The 13,572-nt window shown below is 55.9% G+C and overlaps 1 protein-coding gene across 11 annotated transcripts in view; it reads right to left on the bottom strand.

The window, feature by feature from the left end:
* Nucleotides 1-13,572, bottom strand: part of LOC133227928 (cyclin-dependent kinase 11B) — a 40,513-nt gene that overhangs the window by 25,297 nt on the left and 1,644 nt on the right. For 5 of the 11 annotated variants that reach the window (XM_061383022.1, XM_061383032.1, XM_061383025.1 and 2 more), the window contains exons 2-9: nucleotides 12,062-12,297; nucleotides 6,624-7,029; nucleotides 6,361-6,496; nucleotides 6,050-6,177; nucleotides 4,541-4,661; nucleotides 3,609-3,662; nucleotides 3,187-3,259; nucleotides 665-810 (exon numbers count right to left, since the gene is read on the bottom strand). In XM_061383022.1, the coding sequence (XP_061239006.1) occupies nucleotides 665-810; nucleotides 3,187-3,259; nucleotides 3,609-3,662; nucleotides 4,541-4,661; nucleotides 6,050-6,177; nucleotides 6,361-6,496; nucleotides 6,624-6,945 (980 nt within the window). In that variant the 5' untranslated portion in view covers nucleotides 6,946-7,029; nucleotides 12,062-12,297. Of the gene's footprint in view, nucleotides 1-664; nucleotides 811-3,186; nucleotides 3,260-3,608; nucleotides 3,663-4,540; nucleotides 4,662-6,049; nucleotides 6,178-6,360; nucleotides 6,497-6,623; nucleotides 7,030-8,861; nucleotides 11,835-12,061; nucleotides 12,298-13,572 lie in introns of those variants that run through there. The other 6 variants (XM_061383023.1, XM_061383033.1, XM_061383024.1 and 3 more) reach the window with 4 other exon arrangements.

The raw sequence follows: 13,572 nt of genomic DNA, 5'->3' as shown, positions 1-13,572 counted from the left end.
TCTGCGGACAATCCTGCTCTCCCGTGACTGTTCTGAAGTTAAAGGACAAAGGGCTGCTAAAAAGTTTCCACAACAATATGACAGCCAAATCCAAGGACAATCACTGGGTGGGTTTTCAGGCTTGCTGGTGACCTGGGATCCTTCCTTTCTGTTACCAAAACCCCTCTGGTGTCAAATCAGCACTAAGGCTGTCCAGTTAGGGAAGAAGCTCATGAAACCCGAGCTTGGTGCTGAGTTCCCAGCAGGGAGTCAGTGGGGCTGCTGAGTGCGAGCTGATTAAAGTCAGAAAAACAGACTTCGACTCCTCAGCACTCTGCCAGTTCTAGGTGCTCAGGATCCACACATGGCCAGGGGCTCCCACCCTCTATCATCCCAGGAGATTCCCTGGACAGTGCTGTTCTGGGGAGAAGTACCTCACAACACTGAAAGGAACTCTCTTCTGTGCACAGATTCCCAGTGGGGAATCCCCCTAAAAATCTATTTCACAGGCTTTCCTATTCATGTTTCAAATGGCACCAATACAGAATGGCCAAGTAATTATGACCACTGGGCACAGCAATCACTACACTGTGACCCACAATCACAGAGCCCTCTGATAAAAACATCAAGTGGCAAGCGTTCCCCTCTACACGTGACCCAGATGCACCTCATCTCCTGTCCTTACCTGAAGGTCACAGGGGAGATCCTCCCCATGAGGGCGTAGGCCGTGACGCTCTGCAGGTGGAACAGCACGCCATCTGCCAGCAGCAGCAGCACCACGTCCTGGCTGTAGCGGAAGCTCCTCCCACTCCTCCCGATCACCGGCAGGTCCTGCACCAGAGCCAGAGGGATGGCTGCTGTGTGGCCCCTGGGGGAACTCTGGTGGCATCTGTGCCCCGGGGTCTGGGTAAAGGGAATGACACTGCAGAGGACTCTGGGGCAGCACGTGGACGGCAATGATCAAAACTTTACACACGAAACACACACAGCCTCTAAGCACGTGACAAGATGCCCAACATCACTGACCATCAGGGAAGAACAAATCAAAACTACACCAAGGGGGCTTCCCTGGTGGTCCAGTGGTTTAGAATTTACAACGCATGGGACGCGGGCTCCGTCCCAGCCAGGGAACGAAGATCCCGCATGCGATGTCGCGACCATGCCCGTGTGCCACAGATGAGCCAGCACTCCAGGGCCTGTGCTCCGCAACCAGAGAAGCCACCACAGTGAGATGCCCAAGAATAGCAATGAAGACCCAGTGCAGCCAAAACAAACAAATAAAAAGCCTCGGGAAAAAAAACTACAGTGAGGTACCTGCTCCCACTCATTGGGATGGCTGCCATCAAAAAACAAAAACCAGAAAACAACAAGCACTGGCGAGGACAGGGAAGTTGGACCCTGAGTACTGGAGGTAGGAATGCACAATGGTGCGACTGCCGTGGGAAAACAGACTAGTCAACCTTCAAAAAATTACACACACAACTGCCCATGTGAGCCAGGACTCCCCTTGTGGTCTGTACCCTGAAGAACAGATAGCAGGGTCTTGAAAAAGTACTTACACACTCACATTCAGAACAACATTACTCATAACAGCCTAAAAGTGGAAGCAACCCAAATGTCCACCATTGGAAGATGGGTAAACAAAATGTGGTCCAGCCATACGTCTGTCTATTCAGCCTTAAACAGGGAAGAGGTCCTGACACCTGCTCCACCGTGGACGGACCTTATGACATGAAGTTGAGTGAAATGAACTAGATGCAAGAGGACAAATCTGATGTGATTCCACTTCTGTGAGGTCCCTGGAGGAGTCAGAGTCACAGAGACACAAGGTAGGAGGGTGGGAACTGGGGGTGGGGGAGAGGGTAACCAAATTCAGAACCCCTCCCCCAACGTTTGTCTCTTCGGCATAAGGATTATTTTTGAGCTCAAAGCACTGAGAAAACAGCAGGTGCCAGAAGGGTGCTCTGACCTCTCTTTTCCTTCCCAGAAGCAGGAGACAAACCCCACATGGGAGCTGCCCCTTCCCTGCAACCAGGAGGAGAGGGGATTCAGGGGCCTTGTCATCATCCCTCTCGTCCCCCTTCAGCCGCCCCAGTGTCTCAGTCATTTGCCCACAATCACCTTCTCATTCACCCTGACGTGGAAGCACTGAGGTTCTGCCACTTGTTTGGGGCTTCATTTGCTCTGGCATCACATGAAGCTCATATTAAATGAACCTATGTGCTTGCCTCCTGTTGATCTAAGTCAGTTTAACTCTCAGGCCCAGCTGGAACTCTGGGGGGTAGGGTAAGTCTTGCCCCCTCCACCCGGTGGGGTGGGGTGGTGTGAGGAGTTAGCATTTAATGGGTCAGAGCTTCAGTTTGAGACGATGAAAAAACTGGGGTGATGGTCACACAACGATGTGAACAACGTACCTGACGTACACTAGAAAACGGCCAGAACAGTAAATTTAATAGGTATTTATCATACCAGAGTAAGTTTAGATACGCATGTTCTTTTTCTCAACCATTCCAATCCAAGGACACAACCCAGAGAAACATCCTCACCCACGAAAGACATGACACACGGAACTCCCTGTCATGTGCTGCGTGTACAGGGCAGAGGCAGGGCCAGACCACTGCGTCTGGTGGGTCAGGGCAGAGCTTGGACTGGACAGCCCAGCGCCACCGTGTTGAGAAGACAGGTCCACGCAGACGCACACCTGCGCTCCTATGGGACTCACGACACACGTATGCAGCTTTGTGGCCATACAAACACACAGAGGGAGCAGCTCCACTAGGAGGGGGCGTGTGAGCGGCTGGGGAGAGACCCTCTGTTTTACATGTTTCTGTCCTGTGACTTATTCTATGGTGGTCACAATGTTTTTAAGTAAGAGAAGAAATAAGAAACAACTGCAGGAGTTCCCTGCAGTTGGCCACCAGTTGGAGTGGCCACCAGTTGGCCTGGTGGTTGGGACTCAGCTCTTCCACTGCTGTGCCCAGGGTTGGGGAACGAAGATCCTGCAAGCCATGAGGTGTGGCCAAAAGGCAACAACACAAGAGTGTGCCTAACACCCTTCTGCCAAAGTTTCCAGAACTGGGGCTGCAGCCCAGCCCTCACAGGCACAGGACCTGCTTGGGTTTGCATCGGTCAGGCCCCCTCAAGCGCGTGGCAGCCACACAGTGCCAGGCTCACCCCCTTGAAGGTGACTGTGATGGTGGGACTCACCATGAAGAAGATCCAGGCTGGGACGAGCATAGCCACGGCCGCTGTGCTAGTGTAGAACTGCAGCTCTGCAGCCCTGCAGGACAGGGCAGGCGTCTGAGCCTCCCAACCCCTCCAGCCTCACCCCGGCCTACCTACCCTACCCCCAGCCTTGCTACCCTCTTCTCCCCTGCTACAGGACAGTGACAGCATCCCTGCCCAAGGGCAACTGGAAACAGGTAGGTTTTTCTCCCCAGTTTCAACAAGGTTCTTTTAAAGGCACCAGGGAAATGGAAGGGTCAGGGCTAGGGCACAGGGAGCTCTGGGAGGGTTGGGGCTGGGGTCCAGGGTGGTCTGGGAGTGTTGGGGCTGGGGTCCAGGGCTCTCTGCGAGGGTTGGGGCTGGGGTCCAGCGCGCTCTGGTCTCTGTGGGGCAGTGACACTTACGAGAATCTGTATTTGTCCCCACTGAGGAGTTTTTTGGAGAAAACATTCTGCAAACTAGAAGAAAGAAGAGAAGAGATTATGTGAGCTCAGAGACCACCTCATTCGAAGTGCCTTGTCCTCTGGAAACAGGTACACGTGGGGCATCCATGAGCCAGGCCGAGCTGCCCCTTTCAGAGGTGGGTAAGCTGAGGTCTCAGAGGTGGAGGGCATGCCTGGGGTTACCCAGCTCTGCACAGAGCCCCTCTTGGCACCCAGAGCTCCCACAAATCAGCCGCAGCCACAGGACAGACAGTATGAGCACAGGAAGACCCAGGGAAACAGGGATAGAACTCCTGGCTGGGAAGGCCAGTGGTGGCTGAGAGGAGACAGGACAGTGTCCGCTTCCAGACCACCAACACTGCCCCCAGCTCTGGCCAAGGGGACTTGAACCAAAGTGAGGCTGGGGGAAGACACTCACAGGCCCGCCTCCTCTAGGGCTGACACTGCAGGCCAGCGGGAAACCTGGCGGGACTCGTGCAAGGACAGTCCCTGCAGGACAGCGGCCAGGAGGTCTGAAGCATCTGCCGGTGAGTGAGAAGGCTTCTGAGACCATCCTGTGCTGGAGTTACAGGTGAGATGCAAACTGGGACTGAGCTGGGCTATGTTTCTGGGAACTAGAGAGGCAGAGAAGAGGCTGAAGGAAACACAGCAAGTGTCAGATGGAATGAAAGGTGGTTTCTCGCTTTACTCATGCACCACTCGGAGACCCTCTGGTCTCTCTGGAAGTACCAGCAATGACACAAGCTTAGACATAAGTGCCGCTGCCGCCTCCCTTCTCCCCTCAGAGACGGCGACGCGCAAGAGCAGGCTGCGTGCAGCTGTCAGCCATCGGGCCTGGTGCCTGCACTCCAGCAGTGGGCCTCACGTGCCCAGCTCCCACCCTGCAGACTCACCAGTCCATGATGTTGGTGGACAAGGCAGCTGAGAACCCCAGGAAGTTGAAGCTCATCTCGGTGGCTGTGCACAGTGCCAGGCCACCCATGACCGGGATGAGGGAAAGGTTGACCAGTAGCCCTGCAGAGGGAGAGCACATGGCTGGGCTGCAGTGCCCCCCAGTGGACCCAGCTGCCCCCCAGGGGTGTTCTGCTCGCTTACTTCTCACTGGAGGGAAAAAATAGCACATGCCTGTGTCACCTACCCCGGCCAGGCACGTGGCGCAGAGGGCTCCACACCAGAGTTGCCAGCTCCAAGCCCCAATTTTTGCACCCCACCCCACAGTCGCCAAGCTCTCACTTGTGAAACAAAGGGTGAAGGGTGGTCTCCAGGGAAGGCTAGGGGAGGAAGGAGGCCCCACACCTCAGGGCGTCCAGCCCTCCTGCCTTCATAACCAACAGTCTTGACAACAAGGTAGAAAGTCCTTTCGGGACAACAGAAAACTTTGTCAGTGGGCACAGGGCCTCCAGTCCCCCCACCTCCCATGCCTCTACTTGGATTTCAGACATGGCATTTCATTTATCTTGAAATTCAAAGCAGACGAAGGGACAAGCCTTTCACGCTTAGCAAAACAGAGCAGAAGTGCAGCCCTCAGACAATCTGGTAACCTCCTGAGACTGTGACCACTACCCCGCCCAGGACAGTGCTGTCCACACAGCAAATCCATGGGCCTGTGAGGCCTTGAGTGTCACCACGGAAGGAGCTGTCTGCTGGGCGTGGACCACACGTGGGACTGTGGCTGGGAGGCCACCAAGGAGGCAGACGCCTGCGCGGTGGGCGGTGGTGGGCTCAGGGCTCTGCTGGGGCTGTGCCCGTTGCCAGGACCCATGAGGCGGCTCTGCTGGGGTGCCTTCGGGGGTCACCCCTCTGGGAACTCCACACCTTGGCCCCACAAGTCTGGGTACCTCAGTCATTCTCCCCAACAAATTGCATTTTATCAAGATTTCCTAACTGTTCCAGCCAGACAGTGCCTTCGCTGTGGCCTGGCGTCCCTAAGGCCCTGGAAGCCCCTGTGGGTGAAGGCACCAGTGCGGTCAGGCTGTTTCCTGCTGTGTGGGATTGCAGCAACTGCGGTCACACTTTGATCCGACTCTGCTTTACCATCACCTGCACGCTGGCCTGGCTCCAGGGGCCCGATCTGCGAGGTGCCCAGCTGTGCCTTCTCCCTACCACCTCCTCCCCAGGGTGCCGGGTGCTGCCTGGTTTTACCTTCTGGTCATTTCCTAATTGAAGCCAACTCAGCTCCCTCTCTGAGCAGCACTCCTGCCCCCAGGGCAAACATAAGTCATGTGATGAGTCTGCTCATCACAGGACCCCACCCCCTACAGGCTGGCAGGAGAGTCAGGGACGTGTGTGCAGCTGGACAGTGCCTGCCCCGGCCCAGCTTAGAGATCTGTGATTGAGTCCCATCTGCTGAGCCTTGGAGGGACACAGAGGCACGATGAGGCCGGGCGTGGGGGGCTGCTCACCAGTGTGCTCCCCCAGGACCGTCCGCGACAGGATCACAGTGAAGATGGGAGCTGAGCTCTTCACGGTCTCAGCAAAGGACACCGCCACATTTTTCAGGCTGACTAGACCCAACACCACTGTTGCAAACCTAAGACAATCAAAAGCCTCACAAATCAGTGCATTCCCTCCCTCAGGAGTCAGCCTGGAGGGTCTGCCCCACCCTGCTCCCCACTCCCAGGATCACCTGATGCTAATAGCCAGCCAGCTGGGGGAAGAGGTTTCACAAAAACAAATAATTCAGACACCCAACCTGAAATGTCAGCGGGCTTACCTCATCAGGCCCACGAACAGCATGGTCATGATGAAATTGGGTGGGTAAGAAAGCCGAGTTTTGTGCTGATACAAACAGCAGGGAACGAATATTTTAACACAGCCAATAAGCGTGGTTGAGAGCATCTGCACAGCCCCTGGAGGAGGAGACAAGACCTGTGAGCAGAGGGGTTCCCCAGGGCTCCGTCCCCCCCCAGCCCGGGCAGGTACCTAGTGAACAGAGGGGTTCCCCGGGGCTCCGTCCCCACCAGCCAAGGCGGGTACCTAGCATGCTGGGTTCCCCTTCCAGCAGGGACAGGATGTACTTGTTGAGAAACAGGGTGCAGAAGCTAAAGAAGAACCAGAGCGTGAGGTAGGTCAGGGCGCGGGCGCCCCACACGCCCAGGTCTGCCTCGATGACGGTAGTCTCTGTGACGGTGACTGTGAGCACCTGCTCCTCGGGGCTGCCATCGCTCTGGCCCAACGCGATCTTCTCACTCCGGTGGCTGAACACGGGGGCCCAGGCCAGGAGCGGCCGTCCCCCAGGCTTCTCGCCAGGGCCCGGGTCCAGCTCCCCCAGGGCTGGGGGCTTCGCAGATGCCGACATCTCAGGGGTGGCAGAGGGCTCGGGTCAGGGACCCAGGGACAGAAGTGGCAGCCATGGTGACACCGGGCAGGGCGTGGGCTGGAGCTGACGGAAAGGACGGGACGAGGTTGTTGTGAGCGGCCAAGGTCCTGCCAGGTTCAATCACCCCCTTACAGTAACTTAAAGCACAAACTCAGGACCACAGTCGGCCACGCATCCAGGAGCCCCAAAGGAGCAAGAGCAGGCGCCCCACTGAGACCACAGCCTACACCAGCCTAGCCTCCCTTCCCTCCCCACACACCTGACCCTCCAGGAAGTCCCACCCAAACTTTTCTAAAGCACCTGGTGATCTGGCCTCCTCCAGCTGCCCTCCTCCCTTGGCCTTTCCCTCAGCTCGGCGAGGCCTGTGTCTTCACCGCCCCCTGCCCCCACCTCAGAAGCTGTCTCCAGTGCTCTGCATCTCTCTCCACCCACCAGGACCACAAGGGGCTGCCCTGAGCTCCCTCCCACCCAGCTGGCTCTCCAGCGCACAGTACCCTCCCCCACCCCTTGATGTTTCATCCAGAGTTTTGAGCTGTCCTTGGTGGGAGGGCTGACCAAACCGGCCTGTTCCCTTGACCTTCCATTCCTCCTTTGTACCATCTTTCACGGTCCAACAGTTCATCACCCAGGACCTGACAGTACAGTCCCCATCCTTCAGTGGTCAGCTGCCTCCAGCCTGAGGGGGCAGTTTCTGAGCACAGACGCTGGGAGGAGGAGACTCCTCTTGAACCTGAGGGCCAGCCTGCAGACGGGCAGGGGGCTGCCTCTGTCTTGCGGCCAGGAAAACACACTGTTTCCTCCACAGACTCACACCTCTTGGTTTCTCCAGAGAGGCCTCCCTCAGCCCTAAGACCACACACAGTCAGACCCAGCCTCTCATGTGTGCTGGTGGGTGGGTTCTTCAAGTTTTGGCTTTTTTCCCCACTGTGCCACACAACTTATGGGATATTAGTTCCCCAACCAGGGATTAAACTCGAGCCCCAGCAATGAGAGCAGAGTCCTAATCACTGGACTTCGAGGAAATTCCCAGTTTGGGCTATAAACAGTGTCCCAGTGACGACCACCAGCACAGGAGGCCTGGCTGCTGTGACACCAAACAGGAAGTCCCAGCCCCCTGCCCATCCCCCCGCCCCCAAGCAGCCAAGCTGGCCAGCAACGTCCTGGTCCCTCAGATGCTGGCGTTTGGGGGATACCCATCATGTTTCCACCTAACTGCTAGGTGTATGTAGAAGAGGCATCAGGTATTCAGCTTGCTGTGCCACCCACCAAAAGGGCTGGCTCCTCTACCCTTACCGCCCCAGGCCCAGTTCTGCTCAGGCTTGTGATGGACTCATGACCTCCGATGGACTCTGGACCTCTGAGTCCAGGTGGACTCGTGACCTCCGACTCTCACCCAGGCCAGGGCTCCTGGCTAAGCTGCCCCTGGCTCCCAGTGTCCACACAGTGTCCTCAGTCATTCCACAAGCTCAGCAATGCTTGGGCTCGCAGGGTACCCAAGCCTCTACATGCACACTGACCCTGGGGACACCACAGCTGTCCTGACGCACACCAGACCAGGACGGATGCACCCGGCCCTCCTGTGGGCTCCACTTCCCCACAAGACGCACAAGCCCTTCGACCCCTCTGGCACTGCCGGGGTCAGATCTCCACTAACACCCCGTCCTCCCTCCTCTTCCTGGCCTGTGCCCCATTCCCTCCAGACAATACCATGCGGGAGCTGCACCTCCATGGGCAGCCCTGGACTTCTGGTCACCCTTCAGTGCCCTGGCACCTAAGCCAAGGAGGACATGGAGGGGGCCAAGTGCCCATCGAAAAGTGGGAGGTGCTGCTCTAAAAGTTACCAGAAGAGGGTCCCCTGGCAACAAAGACCAGGGCAGGAGAGACAGAAACCTCACCCAGGGCACCAGGCTCCTAGGAGCTCGATTCAGGCAGGCCTGGACGTGGGCGCTCCAAGCACCCCCAGCAGCACACAAGGAGCACGAGGGGTCAGGCAGCAGACAGCAGGGACCACACTGACCAGGATCCTGCCTCTGAACACAGTCTGTAGGCGCTAAAGCGGCCCAATCGGGGCCCAGCACCAGAGGGAGGGGTCGGGTGCCCTGGAGAACTGATTCCAACTCAGTCTGAGGACCTTCCTGGGTGAAGATCAAAGATCAGCAATCACCCTGACGGTAGGGGAGGAGTTACCTCCCGGAAACTCAAGGAGAGACAGATGCAAATTCAAGGAGGGACAGAAGGCAGGACGCAGTCCTGCGGACAGACAAGAAACTGTCAGGAACAAATCAGTGGGATGAAAAAATGGAAAAGCTAGAGAAGAAACGTCCACGACCCCATGGTGGCCTCAACTATCTCCTGGCAGGGCGTTAACCAGCAACCAGAGCCCATCACAACTTTACTCCCCAGAGAAACGAGCGGTTGCCCCACCATGGAGCCACCAAAGTGGAATCCCCAGGGATGAGACAGACACCATGCATCCTGATCCACCACACTGAACCTGGTGCCGCTGCAGTTTCCCTGCCATGAGCACAACTCTGACGGTGAGAGCGTGAGGGTCTTGAAAGAAAGCCGAGCAGAGGAGGCTGGACGGCAGAGGACCGAGCTCCAGGCCAGAGTGCAGATCCTCACAGCAACCATGCCCTGGATCCCGCCAACGCCAGCACTTTCAAAACACTTATGCCCTTGGGAACCAGGTCCACGCTCCACGTGCTTAAAAAACAAAATGCCCACATCAATAACACTTCTAGAAACAAAATCTCTAATGCGCAATACAGACAGAAATACCTAAACCAAGCACAACTCAGAGGAACAACTTCAGCCCACTGAGGAGCGAAGGGGAGGAAGTGACTGGTGAGCCTGTGCATGGGTGCTGAGGTCAAGCGCAGGCTCCAGACGAGACCTGGGCAAGTCTGGTGGGAGCACTTAAGGAGGGGCAGACAAGGGAGTGGGCTGTGCAGAAGGAGGGGGCCACAGTGTGCCTGCTTCCACGTCCACGTGCGACTCTGCCCACACGGAGGCCTGGAACAGGGATGCCTCCGCAGCAGGGGCAGAGCTGGTTTCCAAACCTCTGCTCTGCTGAACCAAATCAGCCTCCTCGCAGAGACGACTGAGTTCAGGGCTGGGGCCACAGCTGGGCCGGGAGGAGGGTGGGCTCCTGGATGGCACGAGGCCAGCATGAGGGGTGCCCGCCAGCGAAATCCAGGCGGATTGAGAGAAAGTAAATAACAGCAAAGGGCCAGCACACAGATGACCACCAGGATCAACAAATGAGGAAAGCTGTTCCTTCAGGTACAGGGTGACATGACTGACGTGACTAGATGTGCCACCAGGCCCTTGGCTGCAGCCCTGGGCGAGACCCACCAGCAGAGGCTGGAAGCTGGTGACAGTTCAGCAGTGACAGGATGTTCAGTCTTACTGGGCAACTACAAAGAGCATGATGGAGGCGCAAAGGGGAAAAGGGAAGGAGACTCCCCTGAAGAAGGGGGGCTGCCCCCTGGACACTTGCATCAGGCCACGTGCTGCACTGGTGCAGAGACACGTAAACAAGCTGGGATGCGGAGCCCAGGGTCTGTGCACTGGCAGAACCCAAACCCAAGACAGAGCGGGCTGCAGCTTCCGGGAGAAGGTGGCCTCGGCTCCCTGACACCAGGACGACTGTCATCCATGCCAGTAAAGACAGACTGGATCCCAGCCTCAGAGCTCCAGACATGTGCTAACAATTCACAACATCCACAGGGCACTTCCCAGGAACCAGGCAGGGTCTGACCCAGCAGGGCACACATGATGACTCCATGGCTCTTCCCAACAATCCTGGGGAGGCATGCTGTCACCGTGTGAGGCACAGCTTCTGACCAGGGTTGAACCTGGGCAGCTGGGCTGTGGAATGCAACTGTGTGAAACCTCACACTTAGAAGAAATCGTACGGAGTATCTTCCTGATCCTGGGGTAAGAAAAGAGTACCGTTTTTTTGGGCTGTGCTGCACAGCCTGTGGCACCTTAGTTCCCTCACCAGGGACTGAATGCAGGCCCGGCAGTGAAAATGCCAAATCCCACACTGGACCACAGGGAATGCCCAGAAAAGAGCATCTTAAACCCATCCCCCAAAGCATGACCCACAAATATAACAAATCAGATGAGGTTGCTAAAGGAAGAGCTCCCGTGCTTTCACAGTGCATCATGATGTAACATCAGCACACTAAACATGCTAAATGACAAGTGACACCTGGAGGGGTCATGACAACACGACAGGGAGAAAGGATGGATACCTACAATCAACAGGAAACGTGGGTAACACGCCAGGAGGGAGACGATGTCCACACGCCCAATGAACACGAGAGGAGCCGTCAGCTCTGCACCTCTGGACAACACATACCCAGCTGGAGGCTCAGAGCGACAGCGCACTCGTGACCCCACAGATTCTGTGGTCCAGGCGGTCGACCAGCATGATGGCGGAAGGGGCTGGGGTCTCACCTCCAAGCCCACACATGCAGCTCCAGCAGCTGTGAGGGGAAGACCCTCCGCAGGGCTGCGTGTATCAGGGCTGGTGGCTGAGAGCCAGCGCCCACGGAGGCCAAGTCTTCTTGGAACCTTGGCCCCTTAGCATTTGCTGGACAGCGCTCATGAAAAGCCCACCCTCAAGGAAGGGGGCTATAGAAGGTGAGAACACCAGGAGGCAGGGTCACAGGTGTTACCTTGGAGGTCGCTGACCAAAGGTGCTGACCTCATCCATGGTCAGGGAGATAGACACACCAGCCACCCCTACTGCCAAAAGCCATCAGGTCTGACAACACCCAGAGCTGCTGTGAGGTGCGGATCCAGAGGCCTGAACACAGCTACAGTGAGGGGCTGGTACCAGAACTGGGAGTGGACTGGGCACCACGCTGAGAGGGACATACCTGCACATCCTACAAACCAGAACCTCCATCCTTGAGGGTCCCCCAGAGATGTCCAGCAGGAGTGCCCAGGGAGAGACTGCTGGTCACCACCACCAGGAGTGGCAACTATCCACCGCGAGGAGTGAGAAACGCCTGGTGGCACCCACAGGTGATGGTCAGCCAGGTCCTCTTGGTCAGATAGCAGGCGGGCACATAGCACTTACCGCTGGTCACTGGCCAGAGCGGCAGTCCTGTGCAGAAGGCCTGCTCCCAGGTGCAGTGAAGCCCCTCAGTGGCTGTGCTGGCATTGCGCATGGAGGCCGGGGGCAGCGACCTAGAACCCAGCAGGTCCAGCTCAGCCAGGCCCACTGGGACCCCAGCTGCCCTCCCTGGCTCTGACCGCCGTCTTCTTTCTCAGTCTCTGTGACTCAAGGCACCTTCACGAGAGGCAGTTTTTATCCTGTGAAAAGCCAAAGATCAGCAGCCCAACCTGGTAACGATGAAAACTGACCTCACCCAGGGCGGCCTGGAGATGGGGTGGACCAGGCTGAGCGCAGGGCTTGTGGGGTCCCCCACCTCCAGGCCCCTGGTGACACAGGTCTGAATTACTGCCCTCTGGGCTTATAGCACAAATGACAAGAACTGTAATGTAGCCTCTTCCGCTCAGCTCAGAGCCAGCAGCCTATGAGGTGAGGGTTGACTCCACTGTGCTCCTGTCCAAAGCCTCCGCAGGACAAGGTCCAGACGGGGCACTGAAAGGAAACCAGCATCACGTTGCAAAAAGCACACACATGATGCTTTCATCACATGCAGGCACTGAGACCCTCCCAGCCTCCACCAACCCTGCAACAGGGGCTCTAGACCCTGGGGAGGCTGCCTGGTTCTGAAACGTGGGCGGCCAGGACCACTGGGGCACATTAACCACTGAAGGGAAGCTCGGGGTGGAAGTTACTGACAGGAAGTTGTCAACTTTCCCATCCAGTTTTGCAGAACCCTGAATTCTGAGGCCCATAGTCAGAGGTCAAGAGTCTTCTGTTCTACAACAAGCAACTCAGGATGCTCTCAAACACCTGGTGAGGAAATCTAGGTCGGTTCACATTATCAACAGGGCAGTTTAGATAAAATACAGTGAAAGTCTACAAATTTCATACTCTTAATTCAGAAATTCCACCTCTAGGGCTTTATCCTAAAGAAATAATCCAAGAAAGGCCCAGGCTTGTACATACAAAGATGTTCAAAAGCTTTGTTTTTAAGACTGAGAAGCTGACACTGGCTAAGTGGCAGATTAAAAAAACTGTAACCAACTCTGTCACATAATGGGATGCTGTAGCCCTACCAGTTGTGACAAAAATATATTTGTCATAGAGAAAATGAGAGCAGAGTCAGAGTTACAGGCTCTCTGTACATTATGTTCAGGTTTAAAAAGTACCAACGGTTCAGAAGAACATAGGCCAAGGTAACAACTGTGGTCAACTCTCAGAGGCAGAATCTCAGATCCTTCAGGTTTTTTTTTTTGCATTCTCTCCAATTTCTAATTTATTTGCATTGAAAATTGATTTTTTAACAAGACCTACTATATATAAAACAGGGAACCATAGCCAGTATCTTATTATAACCTATGATGGAATGGAAAAGAATGACAAAGAATGTTATGTATGTACAACTGAATCACTTTACCATACACCAGCAACGAACACTGTAAATCAACTATACTTCAATTTTAAGACAAAAATAA

This window comes from Bos javanicus, chromosome 16 (assembly GCF_032452875.1).
Source record: "Bos javanicus breed banteng chromosome 16, ARS-OSU_banteng_1.0, whole genome shotgun sequence".
Taxonomy (NCBI): Eukaryota; Metazoa; Chordata; class Mammalia; order Artiodactyla; family Bovidae; genus Bos; species Bos javanicus.
The sequence above is the reverse complement of the archived record's forward strand: the minus strand, read 5'-3'. Positions and strand labels throughout refer to the sequence as shown.